This window comes from Gadus macrocephalus, chromosome 1, assembly GCF_031168955.1.
Source record: "Gadus macrocephalus chromosome 1, ASM3116895v1".
Classification (NCBI taxonomy): Eukaryota; Metazoa; Chordata; class Actinopteri; order Gadiformes; family Gadidae; genus Gadus; species Gadus macrocephalus.
In genome coordinates this window covers 17,753,613-17,771,009 of record NC_082382.1, presented here as the reverse complement: position 1 = coordinate 17,771,009, position 17,397 = coordinate 17,753,613, and the positions used below count along the sequence as shown (strand labels likewise).

The following is a 17,397-nucleotide window of genomic DNA, read 5'->3' as shown; positions in this document are numbered from 1 at the left end:
CAAGCAGACGCTGAAAAAAAAAAACAGTCACATAAAACGTATTGGATCGTAAAACATGAAGGGATAATGTTAAGAAGGATTGATGGTGCTATGAATGAAAAAACTCCTGCACCAATGCGTAAATCTGGAGAGATTGCTCATTCTGCATAAGTACATTAATTAGTCTGTAGGCTGATAGAGACCTGGCTAATTGGTCTTTGTCCTTCAGCTCTCCCCTTCCCAGCACACTGTGAAACAACAGCGGTGTGAATCCCTTTGTTGTCCCCTCCTCGGCCAACAGTGGGGACCTTTGACTTGACCCCTGTGGGAGGGTTCTGGGCCGACTACCAATCAGAGGGCTGCTGTTGTGTGACATCATTGCGTCTGTAGCGCTGAACAACAACCACTTACATAGGATAGGACAGAGGGTGAGCAAAGTGTGTCCACTCAGTGGAGCCCCCACCAAGTGAGTTCCGTTTTGTACAGGATGTGGAAATATGTGCGAATGGATATCATCAGACAAGCTCCATCGTGAACAAATAACAACACAAATCATGTTTTCAGAGTTACCGCAGCCATTGCATTATATTGTTACAATACCTATTATCAGTCCACGCAGTCAATGCATTTTTCCTCATTTTCAGAGATACGTTACCTGAAAGGAAAAGCTAAATAAGCCTTTTTTTTGTATGAGGAGGAATAAGCATGATATTGAGAGGTTATTTTGAAGAGTTTGGTTCCTTTAAGAGGAGAGTGCTATTCACACTCACTTTAGGCAAACATACTCGCCTGCATGCAGTGGTGTGCTCAAAAGCTCCTATTGTCCTCTGCTATTGATCTATGAGGCCAGCTAATCTAATCTCCTTATTCGATTTGCAGCGAGCCAAGGAGCCATTGGCTTAAATTACGAGTCTTTAACCTTGGCCAATATGGGTTAATTGTTGCACAATTGCTGATTTTAATTGGAAAGATATTCCAAAAATGTGAAACTATCGCATACATTGGTTGATTAAAGTTCAGAATGTATAAGAAGAAAGTGAGCATCATTTTTAATACAACTGATTTAGCAAACAGTTCAGAGCAGAGCCTTATTTAAAATAACAACACACAATAATACAAATAACTAAATATATAATGATGGTAGGCTATGTTGATCTCGTAATCCTACCAATTCTGTGTTTCGTTTCTTTTCACCAGGTTTCGTAATGCCTCGACGTCGACGACAAAGCATAACCTAAGTTGTTATGACGTTCCGTACAACATTATTCACAGCGGTGAAGTGATGGGAGAACGCCTGTGGAATGGGGCGCTCCCATTGGCTGCGCGGCGCACTATATAGAGCCACAGTGGCAAATTCAATCAGATCAACTGCGGGCATCCTCCGAGAACTGGACCACGGAACGCGCGCTCTCACAGGGACAGACTCTAAAGACTGACTTAGGCCTGTTCTTTTTTATATATACATAATATATAAATATATATATTTCTGCAAAGCATTGGACAATTACTATAACATAATGAAGGAAAGGAGAAATAACCAGCCGTTGGTGGTGAGATGTAAACTGGTTCTTGTGGGAGATGTTCAATGCGGAAAAACGGCGATGTTGCAAGTCCTGGCCAAGGACTGCTACCCAGAGGTATGTGAACATCGTACGGAATTTACAAAGCTGTGCATATGTTATCTGTCTGTCAGTTTGGCATTTGTGATTTGGTTGAACTAAAAGCATGCACACGTTCGCTATATATCACCTAATGTGTTCTTTTTGGGGTGAAAAAAATTAAATCTATTCCACGTCATTTGCAGACAGGCGCTTCAATGCGCATTTTCTACACATTTGCTCGCTCGCAGTTTATTTAATGCGGGGTCTTTTTGTGCATAGCTTCAATGCATATTAAAACATAAATCATGTAACGGTTCATCTCTGCAGCGTCGATTAACTCCTGGTATAATTATTCGTCTACGGCGTGTTTAGATCATATTCATCCAATCACTTACGCTGCGGGCCTAGCGAGCGGAATGTAATGGAGTGCATTCAAAGGGTTTAACCATTAATATCATGTTTATATGAACATATATTTATCAGAGACATTGTGCGTGCCCTATTGTACAGCCTAGCGCCTTAGTGTGTGAGTGACACCTCACTACAACCCTCCTTCTGGCTCATTGCTCCACAGACCTACGTGCCCACGGTGTTCGAAAACTACACAGCCTGTCTGGAGCTGGAGGAGCAGCGCGTGGAGCTCAGTCTGTGGGACACGTCAGGTAAACCACCTATTTTTTCTGTCTTATTTTGTTGTATCATGGAGGGGCGCGTGTCTGCAGCAGCACTGCTGGAGAGGTGCACTTTGATCCAAAGGGGAGAAGGGGGGGGGGGGGGTGCTCCCTCCCTAGACCAGCAGCATCCCCCCCGTGCTGTAGGCCTAATGCAGCGCGTGGAGACGCGGCGAGACGGTTGTTTGATGTTGGGTTTCTGGCCCAGTGATCTAATTTCCGTGACCCGGTATCGCGCTGATAAGGCGGAAATCACGGCAATGTTCGGCTACACCTATATTCCTCCCGTATTGCGTTCCCTTTGAGGCAAGAAGTTAAAGATAGGTCTATAGGCCTACTGAATGAATATCCGTTGGACTTCACATTTTTCATTTTTATAAAAATTACATTGTTTCCCTTTCACGAAAATAAATAGGGTTAGGGTGAGGCAGACATTCACCAACTTTGGCAGTTTCCTTATATACCAACCGTTTTGGGTCCACATGGTTAATGCTGGGGCTTCTTCTCTAATGCATTCCAAAGTATTGGACTTTATAGATTAACCATTAAGGATCTGATACTTTGGCTCCCACTCCCATTTTGTTTCCCACCAAATAGGATTCATTTATGGGGAAATAAACATGAACTTGCATTGCCTCAGCTGTTAGCACGACTAAAGCTGTGGCCCTTCTATATTCCAATCATTCATATAAATTGTTCTGTACGTAGAGTGTAAAAACAGGGTCAATGTGTTGGGGAAGTCTTACCCTAGGGTCTATAGTGTGTGCATTGGTGTGTGTGTGTGTGTGTGTGTGTGGTGTGTGTGTGTGTGTGTGTGTGTGTGTGTGTGTGTGTGTGTGTGTGTGTGTGTGTGTGTGTGTGTGTGTGTGTGTGTGTGTGTGTGTGTGTGTGGGTGTGTTTGTGTGGGTGTATCTGTGTGTGTTTGTGTTTGGGTGTGTGTGCTGACCTGAATACACTGTTGGAAAAACCTGGGTCTCTCCACCAGCACCTGTTGGATCGGGCTCCACACAGCTCCAGTCTTGGTCTGCGGAGCATGCTGCTGGATGTGTGTCAAACAGCTTCACTGGGTCATCCCGGCTGATTAAGTCGAGCTGGCAATAGCTTATGTGTGTGTACATGTTTGTGTGTACTGCTGTGTGTGTGTGTGTGTGTGTGTGTGTGTGTGTGTGTGTGTGTGTGTGTGTGTGTGTGTGTGTGTGTGTGTGTGTGTGTGTGTGTGTGTGTGTGTGTGTGTGTGTGTCTGTAGAAGGCCTACTGACATTTTAAAACTCTTATGAAACTAATCTGCTCGCATGCAGCGTGGCTGCCATGTTTACTGCACTGTTCATATCTTCAGCTTGATCTAGAGAGCGAGGGAGAGAGGGAGACATAGATTGAGAGATAGAGGGAGAGAGGGGGACATAGATGGGGAAGAGAGAGAGCAAGAGAGAGAGAGAGATAGGGGAACATAGATGGGGAAGAGAGAGAGCAAGAGAGAGAGAGAGATAGGGGAACATAGATGGGGAAGAGAGAGAGCTAGAGAGAGAGAGAGAGAGAGAGAGAGGGAGAGAGAAGGGAGGGGAGAGAGAGAGATGGAGAGAGAGAGAGAGGGAGAGAGAAGGGAGGGGAGAGAGAGAGATGGAGAGAGAGAGAGAGGGAGAGAGAAGGGAGGGGAGAGAGAGAGATGGAGAGAGAGAGAGGGAAGGCTAGAGAGAAGGGAGGGGAGAGAGAGAGATGGAGAGAGAGAGAGGGAAGGCTAGAGGGAGAGCAGGGGGAGAGAGTGGGGGATAAAAGGAAATAAGATGACATGCTGATTCTGAAAGAAGGTAATTCCTTGGCCAGACCGAGCGCTGCTCCCTAATCCCAGACGGGCTGCCCTCCGGAGCGGTCAGTGTGAGTGGGCCCGCCGCCTGGGTCCGGTGGAGGGGGGAGAGGAGGGCTGAGGAGCTGACAGACAGCGGGCCGTGACCTGCATTCTGCTCCATATGCTGCCTGCCGTGACCTATACTCCAAAAAACACATGATGCACAGGATTAAAAGTGTGAGTGCAAGAGAGAGCAGAAAAGAGGGAGAGAGTGACAGAGAGAGGGAGAGAGAGAGAGAGAGAGAGAGAGAGAGAGAGAGAGAGAGAGAGAGAGAGAGAGAGAGAGAGAGAGAGAGAGAGCTTAGCCTTCCATTGTGATTAACCTAATAAGAGTGATGAATTAATTTTTTTGCCTACTCTTCCACATTGATATCCTCATTCTCTGTGATTGGTTCTCGTGGTCGGCTGTCCTCTGACACAACTGCCTGTTTGGCTATTTTCATCCACTGAGAGAGTTGAGGACGTCACATGGGAAGCATTTAGCCCCCCTCCCCCCCCCCCAATCCACAAAATAGGTCTGTTTTCTTGAGGATAAACGCCAAACCAAAATGTGAAAAACCAAAAGTATAAATTAGCCCACGTTCCCAGCAATCTGCCTCTTCCCTTCCCTCCTTCCCTCCCTTAACTGGTTCTGATTGCGCGAGGCTGTGGCCCCCTGGTGGTCCCCGAGAGGAGCGGGAGGGGCTCCTCATTATCCCAGCTCCTCTCCATCGATTGGAACCCACCCGATCCTCGGCGCTCCCCTCCTCCTCTGCACTAGACGGCTCCGTCTCTCCACCGGCCCGCCAAGGATGTACGGCGCAAAATCAATCCACCTCTTTTAATCAGACCCTGCCCTACAATCTACCTGCAAGGGAGGAGGAGGAGGAGGAGGAGGGGGAGGAGGAGGAGGAGGAGGAGGAGAGGGAGGGGGAGGAGGAGGAGGAGGGGGAGAGGTTAGGGAGGAGGAGGAGGAGGAGGGGGAGGAGGAGGGGGAGGAGGAGGAGAGGGAGGGGGAGAGGTTAGGGAGGAGGAGGAGGAGGAGGAGGAGGAGGGGGAGGAGGAGGAGGAGGAGAGGGAGGGGGAGAGGTTAGGGAGGAGGAGGAGGGGGAGAGGTTAGGGAGGAGGAGGAGGGGGAGAGGTAAGGGAGGAGGAGGGAGAGGGGGAGAGGTAAGGGAGGAGGAGGAGGGGGAGGAGGAGGAGGAGGAGAGGGAGGGGGAGAGGTTAGGGAGGAGGAGGAGGAGGAGGAGGAGGAGGAGGAGGAGGAGAGGGAGGGGGAGAGGTTAGGGAGGAGGAGGAGGAGGAGGAGAGGGAGGGGGAGAGGTTAGGGAGGAGGAGGAGGGGGAGAGGTAAGGGAGGAGGAGGGGGAGGGGGAGAGGTTAGGGAGGAGAAGGGGGAGGGGGAGGAGGAGGAGGGGGAGAGGTAAGGGAGGAGAAGGGGGAGGGGGAGGAGGAGGAGGAGGAGGGGGAGAGGTAAGGGAGGAGGAGGAGGGAATGAGAAGGAGGAGGTGGAGAGGAGGAGGGGGAGCTGGTGAGGAGGAGGGGGAGCCATACATCATAAATCTATGGCCATCAATCTTGAATAGTGAATAATTCAGCTTGTTATGTTGTTAAGGGGTGATTTATACCAGCGTGAATGGCCCTTGCGGTGTGATAGGCATTGCATTTGAGTGTGGACTATGATTAGTTAGTTGTTTGATAAATGCACAAGGGCGCATTGCTTTTGATTCGCCAACATCTAATTTGGCTTATGGAACAATCTGTTTTGTGTGTTAATCAGATTTGTGGGGGAAATGCTAATTTATCATGGCTATACATCAAAGGTCCTTAATGGCCTGACAGGTATTAATATTAATATTTGTAAAAAAAAAAAAAAAGGAAATGGATGCCATTCTAGCTGTTTTTTGACAGATCGGCTCTATATTTCAAAGACATAAATCACAGTTAATTGCCATGCTAGGAAAATAGTGTCTTTGACTAGAGTCCAGAAAATGCAAGGGATAGGTTTGTCTAGGTCTGAGAAAAACATTTATTGCCAAATGGTTTATTGGGAAATAATAAAGTCTGGTTTATGCTGTTTTTAAGACAATATTAAAACTGTGTTGGTCCTAACACTGTTATGGAAATGTTACACTTCATAGTTGAGGAAGGTGATGTTGGTGATGATGATGATGTTGGTGAGGATGTTGGTGAGGATGATGATGTTGGTGGTGATGATGATGGTGATGATGATGATGTCCGTGATGATGCTGAGCAGGATGTGCAGGAGGCTCAGGAAACGGGCAGCCTCTTGTCTGTCGCCCTGTGGGGGGCCATCAGATCACAATGTCTCACGCCTCATGGCAGTGTGAAACGAGGGTAACAGGAAACGGGAAACACTAGTTCATGTTAGTGGGACCTGCAGGACCTACTATGTCTAAAACCACAGCATCAACAGCTCAATTCAGAACCTGTGATTCACCCCCTCAGTCCATTATCTTCAATCTCAATGAACGAACCGGAGATGAATGAACAGCACCTCTTCAACGTCTCCTCTATCTACATGCGTTTCTATTTGCACATTTATTTCAAAATGTGGACGAGACAATGACGATCACTTCAAATCTGGACCGCAAGCAGAAATGCATAACATGGATATTATATATAAATATATATATATATATATATATAATATTTGAAAATACCTATACATATTTTATATCCCCTCCCCCACCTGTACACCAACGTCTGTCGTCTCTGCCTGTGAAGCGTACGTTCACTCTGGCCCAATTTCCAGCCCGACGCTTTGCTCTGGGCGTCGCATCATCATGCAGACTGATGGAGCTGAGCTCAGCCCCGGGAATTCACCCATACACTCCCTCTCATTCCTCTGTTGCAAATCCCCAGTTAGTTAGGTTCAATGTTCCATGTTTCATGCCTCAGAAAATGCCCATCTGCTGTAGCCATGCAGGGGGGCAGATGAAAAGAATGTGGTTGAGAGTGGAGGGAGGGTTGGGGGTAGCATGGGGGCCATTCATCCATATCTATCCATCCTTCCTCCCTCTCCATTAAAGGATCTATCCTCCATCCATCCCTCCACCCCATCCCTCCATCTTTTTATCCATTCCTCCAGCCATCCCTCCACTTTTCCCTTCCATCTGTCTATCTATCCATCCATCGCTCCCTTCGTCCGTCCTTCCATACCGCCACACATCCCTCCCTCCCTACAGCCCTCGCTCCCTGCCTTTCTTCTCCCCATGCTGGCCCCGAGCCGAGGTGGGGCAGCAGGGCTACGCTGTGGGGTCAGGGAGCAGGGGGTGAAGGATTAATGGCAGAGGAAGGGCCTTTTTGTGGTGGCCCAGCGGGGGAACGCGGTGGCTGGGGTTTTATAACCACAATAGAGGCAGCTATTTTCCCGGGGGTCAGAAGCTAGCTGCGTGCTGTGTGTGTGAATGCTGCCCAGCACGTGCAATGGAAAGAGCAGGAGCACAATGTTGCGCCGGTAGGAGGACCCATGCATCATTTTCACAATAGTAATAGTACGACTTTATCTGTGCAAAATTATGCAAATCAAACTTCACACTTACATCGACTCAGCTGCCAAGAGCAGATTTTTTCATTAAAGGAAGAAATTTAAATATTTTATCTGAAATTTTGTTGTTTTGTTCCAAGAGCTTTTCAGAACGTCTAAGACCCTATCGTCTTCTCCCCTCATTGGCTCGGTGACTTATTTGTCTAACTCTAATTGAAACGGCTCTTCGGACCCCAGTAGGGCCTGTCTCATCGATCGGTGCACATAGATCAGCAACAGTTTAATGCACAATCACACCCGGCTTCCCCGCCCTGTCATTACCCCGCGTGGGAGACACAGGCCACAGATGGCTTTTAATCTTTACCAGGACCCGGCTGGAAACCTTGTTGTAAAGACACGCGCGGTCGCCGTAGAGGTCGCCGCCGTGGCAGTAATTGGTCTCATTCCTCCCGGACAAGAAATACGTTCGTCTTTATCAGATGCCCTTGGCATTTCACAAATGGACAAAGTTGTTAAAAGGTTGCAGAGGCTCAATGCCATTTCTAATGGAATTTCCTGTTTGGTGGTGAACTGTTCTGATGCGTTGGTTTAACATTTCAGATTAGAAGATGGGAATTAGAAATGCTGGTTTTTGATCTGTTGCTTCCTTCCAGACGAGCGTGGGTATAAAAGGAGCTCCTTGCTCAAAGGCACAGGGAGGCCCAGACGTGTGGTGATGCGAACGTGTGCCCTTGAGGTTCCTCGGGCAATCTTAGTTTACTTTCTTCCGGGCACGCGGCCCTGAGGAATTCCATCACAGCTTGTCATTATTCCTCGCACAACTCTGGGCAGCTGGCAAATTCAATTCTGCCCTTTGATAATGTGGAACATCGTTAAGTATTTATGTAACTGATCTGCATGCACACACAGCCATGCTCTTGTGTCTGCTCTTTTTGTGTCCGTCAATGGGCTTGTGACCTGTTTTCTCACGTTTTAATTCTTTCCATTTTTGCACTTTGGATCCATTAAGAGAAGGTTGCATCGTGTTGTAGTGAGCGATTACTGTGTCTGCTGATGTGATCATAGCCGTGAGGAGGAGATTGGATCCTCATTCACATGCAGAGGAAAGTAAACACCTTAATCCTATTGAACCCCCTTCCCCTTTCATCGCCGCTGATACACAGATTACCTCTAGATGCTTCCAAAATGTGGTGTGTGTGTGTGTGTGTGTGTGTGTGTGTGTGTGTGTGTGTGTGTGTGTGTGCTTGTGTCTCCGTGTTTGTGTGTGTGTGTGTGTGTGTGTGTGTGTGTGTGTGTGTGTGTGTGTGTGTGTGTCTGCATGTGTCTACATGTTTGTTTGTGAGTGTGCGTGTGTTTGTGCATGTGTCTATGTTTTTGTGCCTGTGTGTGTGGTTCCGTGTGTGTCTGCAGAATGCTGTAATGGCTCTGTGTTAGCGATGGGGTGCGTGTCCCCGGTGCACCACCGCGTCACCCAGAAGAGGAATGTCCTGGGCAGTAGGTGGGTGGGCAGCTTGCAGTGTAAAATGATTGATTGGCAGTTAAAGCCCGCCTTTATGGAGGGGTGGGAGGAATGCTTGATGCAGATGGTGGATTCCAAGTCTGTTGCTGTGGAAACAGAGGGACCACTGCGCAGCGCAGAGGACTTTGTGTGTGTGTGTGTGTGTGTGTGTGTGTGTGTGTGTGTGTGTGTGTGTGTGTGTGTGTGTGTGTGTGTGTGTGTGTGTGTGTGTGTGTGTGTGTGTGTGTGTGTGTGTGTGTGTGTGTGTGTGTGTGAGGCGGGGGGGGGGGGGGGGAGGTTAGCTTACTTAAGGATTCTAAACATGGGTGGGAGCGCCTGCCTGCCCCGAGTCCCACTCTTCCACTTGTGTAATCTACCGCTGGAGAAGAGCGAGGAGGATCCATACCCCCATATCCCCTCACATCCACCCGCCAATATCTGTGATGCTGATAGCGGATGGAGGAGCAGGGGAAGCACATTACTATGGCTTAGACTGAGATGTGATGCCTATCAACACATAATCCCTGCCTCAGTGTTCTTTATGTGTACCCACTCCTCCTCCACATCTCTCTCTCCCTCTGTCTGTCTGTTTGTCTGTCTGTCTCTCGCTCTCCCTTTCCCTCTCCCTCTCCCTCTCTCCCTCGGCTCACTTCTGGACAAAGTCTCTTAAATTCCAAGTAAACAATAAATATATGAAAAATAAATAACGGCACACAGTGTTTCATCTCCTAGTGCAAGACTCATGCCGATAATCACGTCACAAAGGCTTAATTAAAAACAATCTATGACGATTAGAAGATTAGACATTTAGTGCGATAGCTTTCTCTCTCTCTTTCGCTTGCTCGCTCGTTCTTTCTCTATATCTCTCACTCACTCACTCACTCACTCACTCACTCACTCACTCACTCACTCACTCACTCACTCACTCACTCACTCTCTCGCTATCATGAGACACATGGAGTGAAATAGCAAGTCAAATAGATATCTGGTTATAAGAGCTATAAGGAGATGCGTGAGTGAGGTGGTTATAGTGAGCTGTAATCTATTTCCCCTCCTCTCGTCCCACCAAAGGTTCCCCGTACTACGACAACGTGAGGCCCCTCTGCTACAGTGACTCCGACGCCGTGCTGCTCTGCTTTGACATCAGCCGCCCAGACACTGTCGACAGCGGTTTGAAGAAGGTAAGGCCTGGAGACTCACTTCATGGTGAACTCACCTCCTCTCTCTGCTGGAGCTCATTATTCTATCATTCTATTATTATACCTGATTTTAAGTCTTTGTTTTATTTAAAGATAAATTTAGTTGATATCCGATTGGTCTGGCAAGACTGTGGTGATCACGGATGATTTGTAGGGATGGTGAGGTGGTTAGGGCGTGGCTCCCAGCCAGAAGACACTGGGTTCCAGCCTCAATGTCCACAGTCTACCAGTAGGCGATGTTCAGTAAGGTGCCTAACTGGTTAACTGCCCGCTTAAGACTGTAGGCCTGTAGCTGAAATCACGCTCGGTCACTTTTTGATGAAGGCGTCTGAATAACGACTGAATAGTAAATACTCAAATAGTAACTACTTTATAGTCTTAAGAGGCAGAAGGTTTTCAAATCTATTTTGATCTATAGAGGATCCAATGATTGTCAGCATGCTAGCATGAGAAACCCACTGATGTCATCATGTTCTGGGTCAACAGTGGAAGACCGAGATCCTGGACTTCTGCCCCAGCACACGCATCCTTCTCATTGGCTGCAAGACCGACCTGCGTACAGACGTGTGCACGCTGATGGAGCTGTCCAATCAGAAGCAGACCCCCATCACTCACGAGCAGGTCAGAGAGCAATACCTTCTCAGGACCACATGTGTTTTACATTGACAATGTATTTAACATATATATTAACAATTTAACATATATTGATTGCATGCATTATGGAATATGGCCATCAATGAATAAAACCCATCTACCAACAACCTAGTCTGGCTATTGCCAGACCAAGATCAATCGTAGATTGAACCTTGGTCTGGGGAAGCTGCTGTAATTTTCTTCAGCACAAGAGGCGTGATCAACAGGTTCAAATTACTCTGTACGCGATTGGTTGCTTGATGTCATTGTGTTAAACCAGCCAATAGCGCGCCAAGGGGAAAATCCACCTTGGTGATTGGCTCCCGCAAAAACGTATCTGAAGCAGAAAGAAATATATTGCTCTTCTCCAGACCCTTGTGCAGGGCGAACTCAAATCGCCGGCAGAATGGGCGGGGCTACCCAGTCTACCAACGACCGAATCAACACAAGAATGTTTATTTCAATGTTTTATACATTTAAATAAATAAGAACGCGTACAATAGATTATACAAACTTTAAATATGAACAAAAGTGTGTATAAATGTTTAAGAGAAAAAATAAATAAAAATTCTGAATAAAATTGTATCAGTGTGTATAAATGCAAAAAAACTAAAAAAATAAAATCTGTCATATGAACAGTAGAAAGGCTGCACAGCGCAGTGTCAACCCATCCGGCTGGACCCTACTGACTGTCTCTCTCTCTGTGTGCTGGGACCAGGGCTCGGCCATGGCCAAGCAGCTGGGTGCGGAGGCCTACCTGGAGTGCTCCGCCTTCACCTCGGAGAAGAGCATCCACAGCGTGTTCCGCACGGCGGCGCTGGCCTGCATCAACAAGCTGCAGCCCCTGCCCAAGTCCAGCCCCACCCGACGCCTCTCCAAGAGACTGCTCCACCTCCCCAGCAAGTCCGACCTGCTCACCTCCAACTTCAAGAAGGAGAAGGCCAAGAGCTGCTCCGTCATGTGAGGGGCTGGGGGGAGAGACCCTCGCGGTTGTCCTCTCCCTGCTTCCGGCCCCTTCTTCCCCCCCTCCCCCCCGCCTCTCTCGCCTCTTTGGGTCTAGGGGATGTCGGGCTGGGCGGGGGGGCTGGGGAAGAGGGGGGGGGAGCGATGGCTTCACCGGGGAAACACGGCTCCCTGCTGAAACCTCCCCTCCCCCGCCCCCCCCCCCTCCCGGGAAGCGACCGACATCTTAGCAGTGATGGACGCGCCGCCGCGGTCCACCGCTCTGAACTGTCCAGCTGTGCACATCCATCGTTTCTTTTCCCCTCTACTCTTATCTTGCTTTTGATATTGACATCAATCAAGGTTGGACATCCTCAAGCTATGATTTTCTTTTATTTATTTACTTTTTTTTTTATCAACCGTAAGCGGTACACAGCCACGTGGGCGTGGCCTCGATACGGTTCCGCTATCTCCAGGCCCCAGCTTTTGGGAAACGTGCGGCGCGCGATGTTAAATCTTGTGACGTAAAAGAAAAAAAAAAACGTAGAATAATAATGCATCGCTCTCTGACCAGCTAAGAATTATCCTCTCCAAACACTATAAAACAAGTCTAGCATGAACACCGGGCATTTGAAAAATCATTAGTATCCTCCGAACCGTGCCCCTATGTGCTGAGATGGGGCGTAGATCACCTGTGTTCCGGAAATAGCTCTGCAATGACACACACACACACACACACACACACACACACATGGGTCGGTGATGAGGAGGAGGAGGAGGGGGAAGGGTGAGGGGGTGATTATGGGATGTTTCCCAGGGAGGGAGCTATTAGATAAAGAGCTATTCCATGTCTCATTGTCTGCGTGATGGGAGCAGGGATATGAGGATGAGTGCTATTATGGTGGGCTGACGGGTACCCCACACACGTCCTGTAGACGAGACGTGACCCCGGACGGATGACTGGGGCACTGGGGCGCTGGGTGGCTCCAGAGAGACCTGCCGACCACCACCTCCTGGGGGAGGAGCGGGGGGGTAAATAGCCACGTTGAATATGGTTGATATGTATCGGATGATTAAAGAGAAAGACACGCGCTCAAAGTAACCGGATCGTTTTGTTTCTTTGTGTTGGGGGCTTGAGAAAGGAGGAGGAAGCTAGCTTGCTTGCTAGGTACCTTGCAAGCTTGACTTTTTAAATAGCATGCGCTAGGGAAGAGGGACAAAGTGGGTTTTAGAGTTGAGGAGGATTAATGCTTTTGTTGTTGGTTTATTTTGCCGAATGGGAAAGAGGTGTTCGAAGCCAAGCTGTCCCTTGTTGTCATTAACTTTCCCAGTCTTAGTCCTATGAGACCTCTAAAAAAGTATAGGTCCAAGGTACGACTCTTAAACCAGACCGATGTCAAACAATGATTAAAATCTGCTTCCCAGTTTAACACATTTCAAACAAAAAGGACTTGTAGCATTGTGCTGTTGGTACTTTGACCCATCAACAGTGCTCCAGTTGTATGCAGTTTTAAAAAAAGATGCCTTTCACATCTTGTGTTATGATACTCATTCAGATGTTTTGACAAATATGCCTGTGGATTTCTTATATTTTTTTCTTTCTTTTTTTAACAATCCAATGTAGCACTCCAGACCCCTCTTCCAAGAGGGGTCCTTTAAATGAGTCGATCAATCGATAGCGAGTTCATCGATCCGACGTCCATGAGCAGCACTATGGGTGACCCGGAAGGAAGTCTGAACCCATTTACGATCTTAAATCTTGAGCTTCATGGTTGCATACGTGCGTGTGTGTGGCATTGATCCCTATGCTTCTAACCATAAAGCAATAAACGATTTAAGTGCTTGTGATGCAAAGTAACCCGTGCGGCAATAACGATGCAGCTTTGTGATAACCTCATCACGCGACAGCGCTGAAACAACGACGACCCCATCACCACACACCCATCTCCGCTGTACAAAGAAGCTGCTAATCTGTGTTTGCCTCGTTCTCTTCTTCCTGTTAGTAGCCGCTGGTGAGTAGAGTCAACCAAGACCATGTTATGTGCCATGAAATAGATCTGACTTTGTGAGTACTGGTGAACAATGTGACTTGATTTGAAGATGCTAGAATTTGCTGTTCTTTTTACTTAATCATGATTAAGAAGGTGTTGAGGCGTCAATTAGACCCGGATTAGGTTTTTTCTGTTTTGTTTTGTGGTCTGGATGGCTCGAAGGCCATGATAACGGCAGATGGCTCCTTGGATTAGGACCTTACTTTGGAGACTGTTGTCAGAAGTCTAACAATCAACGTGCGAAAAGGGCTAGTGAGAAAGGGAGCAAGGAAATCTTGGGGGGTCACAGTAGAACAAGAAATCAACAAAAATGCACAGGCTGGCCCTGTCAAAAGAAAGCTATTTTTCCATTGTTCGTTTCTCGGTTTACTTTTGTTTATACTGTTGTATTTAAAAAAAAAAAGAAAGAAAAAGAAGCTTGACATGAGTCCAGGTGTTGCTGTTTCTCAGCGTGTCTGAGATGCTGGAGTGTGGCAGTGCAGCTGCATTCTGCCCCCTGGCACACAGAAGGAGAGAAAAAGTGCTGATTTGCACAAAGGCTTTCAGGCCACGGTCACAAACCAAATTCCTTTGCATTGCCTAGCAACCCATTCAGCATAGGGGGAACAGAGACCAGCTCTTTGGGGTTGGTCGTGCAGATAATAAATACACTTTAAGGGTTAAAAAAACGTTGGCTAACAAGCAGACCTATCCACATCCAGTACAGCATCCCTTATGCTTTTATTGCCTGCTTTGAAACAAAAAAACAACAACATTATTTTCTTCCGTTCTTCGGGTTGGCAAGCTTTCGTCGGGCGCAGGCCTACTGCAGGGGACCGGGCAGCTCTTGGACCATGTCAGTTAATATGCAGCTTTTATGTTGTAGTCAGTGTGTGGTACAATGGTGCAGTCAAACTCCTAAGCATGTCCTATTAAACTTGTATGATTGTACATACCGTATCTTGTTTTATAATCTTTGTAAGACATCTTTAAGAATGTCACATGATTCCAATTGTGGAAGAGGAAATGTTGATGTGAATATTTATTTGATAGCTATTTTTTGCCTTTTCATTGTTTGGTTGATATGTTCTTTCATTGAAATTCTATTTTGGACATTCGACTGGATCTTTTTCTTCTTCTCTCTTTTTTTTTTTTGCAGTGTTTAATAAAGCTTGCCCTGTTCGGCACTATTGTCACGGGTTGTTCATTTATTGACTTGCTTTCATCATAGACCATATGGCCAGCGGAACCAATTCATTTGTCTGTGGGTGTTGGCTGTTCATCCTCCTCATTTAGGTTGGAACAACACTAAAATCCTCAATCAGTCTTGTTTACAGCCACGCAATCCAGCCAACCCATCATTTTTATGGGCAAAATATTGCCAATTCGATTAGCTTGAAAGCGAGAGGCTGTTTCTCACAGACATGAAAGGAGGTCTAGCGGTCAACATACAGAAAATATAATTGAGCACAAAAGAAAAATCTAAAACAAAGTCCAAGTAATACCCATGTGTTATTGCGCCTTTCACACCTTTGCAATATGTTTTCACTCTCAATGAAAAAGATGAAAGAGCACTGATCAAAGAGAAACATGTGTCTCCAATCCTGAGCCGGTTGCATCAGCGCTGCAGGAGTTACGGCGCCTTCCTGTGTGTACATCCATTCTCAAAAGCCTGAAGGGGCCACTGTAGTTTAAGCTGCTTTTCACAAGGTCACATGTAGGCTGGGCAACAGGTCCTCCCCTGGGCTCCAATCACTGTCACACACGACCATGAACTTGATCTCCTTCAGACAGGCTCTTCAGAGCTAAAGGCTCTCCTGAGTTAAGGAGCCTGCCACTGCACTGCATGAAGGGGTGCACTGATTAACCAATAAACACTGCATCCTCTATCCCTAATGGAGAGGTGTTTCGTTTTAGGGTTTAACATAGTCAACCACTATGTTCAAGTAAAACAAGTTAAGTTCAAAGAGCATTTTCAAAGTGTACTTCAAGTCAATTCAATTAAATTCTCCATATAGAATGGAATGGGAATTTCAACAATGTATTAACAAATTCAGAATGAAAACAAGGAAAAAATACATGCATTAACAACCAAAACACCAAACCACCAAACATCCAAAGCAACAACCAGTGCGTTCCCTGCCTCTCTCTCCTCATATCCCTGCTGTCTGCAGTCCGTGAGGGCAGGCCCGCCGTCCACTTGGCAGAGCTCGACACCCTGGCACCCTGCAGCAGGTCTTTGGTGGCAATCTGTCACCTCTCCCTCAGCTGGGTCTCCTTCGACCCCACCTCACACATCTGGTGAGGTGTGTGAGCTGTGGCTGGTTCCAGCTGCAAAGTCTCTAAACCTGGACTGGACAGATGCCGGGGCCTGTGCCATCGGTCCAACCAGGCCATGAAGTCTTGCATGAAGCACTCCATGCGTGGCCCCTCTGGGCTCAGACCATTGCTTAATGCCTGCAACACACAGTGTTGCAGGCATTAAGCAGTGTGTGTGTGTGTGTGTGTGTGTATGTGTGTGTATGTGTGTGAATGTGTGTGTGTGTGTGTGTGTATGTGTGTCTACAGCCTGCTTAGTAAGCAGGGACCTGGAGCACCCACCCTGTGTCTCCAGAGGTTTGGGTGGATCATCTTATTGGGCGCTGAAGTGCAGTCCATGCAAATTAGGTTTTCTTTGTTTTTTTTCTTTATTTTTGTGTAGCCGGGGGTTGCAAATGGTTCCAATCTAATAGTGAATGACATAAGACATGATGGGATTTGGCTGATACGAACGCAAGACAATACCTCCAAATCTGCACGGCACCCTAAAATACACTTTATTGTACACACTGAGGAAAACATTCCCTCTCGGGGAGCCCCATTAGAACCACAGGCGAGTCTGTTACAGCGTGGATCTTCCTGCAGCATCCTGCCGTGACGAAACAGAGTGGATAGAGAAGGCGCCCAGACACACAGGGCACGAGGATGTGCAAATAGCACTGATACGCCAGACAGACGTGCTAAATGAGGCCAACATCTGGCCAGGCGTGCAGAGTTGAATTGCTCTATCATGCGTGGCTTGTACCTCGGGGCCCCGCAGACAGTTGAGGAGAACTGGCATGGGGGCATGGGCCCAGACACTGTTCACACTGGTTCACTCTGCCCACCACGGAGGGAGACCCCTCTGCCGTTTGTCGTGGTTACTCATGAACTGAGCATCGCTGTGCTTCTGGGGCTAGACATGGCGTTTTAAACGGCAGAAGGGAATGCTGGAGAGTGTTTGATTTCGCTGGAAAGTGGATTAATTCCACTTCCCCAGTCACGCTCTTGGCCTGCACACAGTACCACTGTGTAAAGCTGGGATTTGCATATCATTTAATTAGTAAGTCTTTCATTGCTTTGTGAAATTAATTGAATGAGTGTCCATGTGATTGCTGTTATAACTTGTTTTTATAATAACGTGGACATAATCTTTGATGCTCAATAATTTAAACTTGCTCGAGAAGCAATATCGTACCTTTTATGTATGTAGA

The 17,397-nt window shown here is 47.3% G+C and overlaps 1 protein-coding gene across 1 annotated transcript; it reads left to right on the top strand.

Moving 5' to 3' along the window:
* Positions 1-1,336: 1,336 nt before the first annotated feature.
* On the top strand, positions 1,337-14,339 carry rnd1b (Rho family GTPase 1b). Its single transcript, XM_060057619.1, has 5 exons — positions 1,337-1,616; positions 2,155-2,242; positions 10,153-10,262; positions 10,767-10,901; positions 11,632-14,339. The coding sequence occupies exons 1-5, from the start codon at positions 1,497-1,499 to the stop codon at positions 11,875-11,877; spliced, it is 699 nt and encodes a 232-aa protein (XP_059913602.1). The 5' UTR covers positions 1,337-1,496; the 3' UTR covers positions 11,878-14,339.
* Positions 14,340-17,397: the final 3,058 nt, after the last annotated feature.

Coding starts and splice junctions, on each gene's coding strand:
- rnd1b (XM_060057619.1), top strand. CDS start 1,497: ATGAAGGAAAGGAGAAATAACCAGCCGTTGGTGGTGAGATGTAAACTG. Junction 2,243..10,152: donor CAGTCTGTGGGACACGTCAG/GTAAACCACCTA, acceptor GTCCCACCAAAG/GTTCCCCGTACTACGACAAC. Junction 10,902..11,631: donor CCCCCATCACTCACGAGCAG/GTCAGAGAGCAA, acceptor TGCTGGGACCAG/GGCTCGGCCATGGCCAAGCA.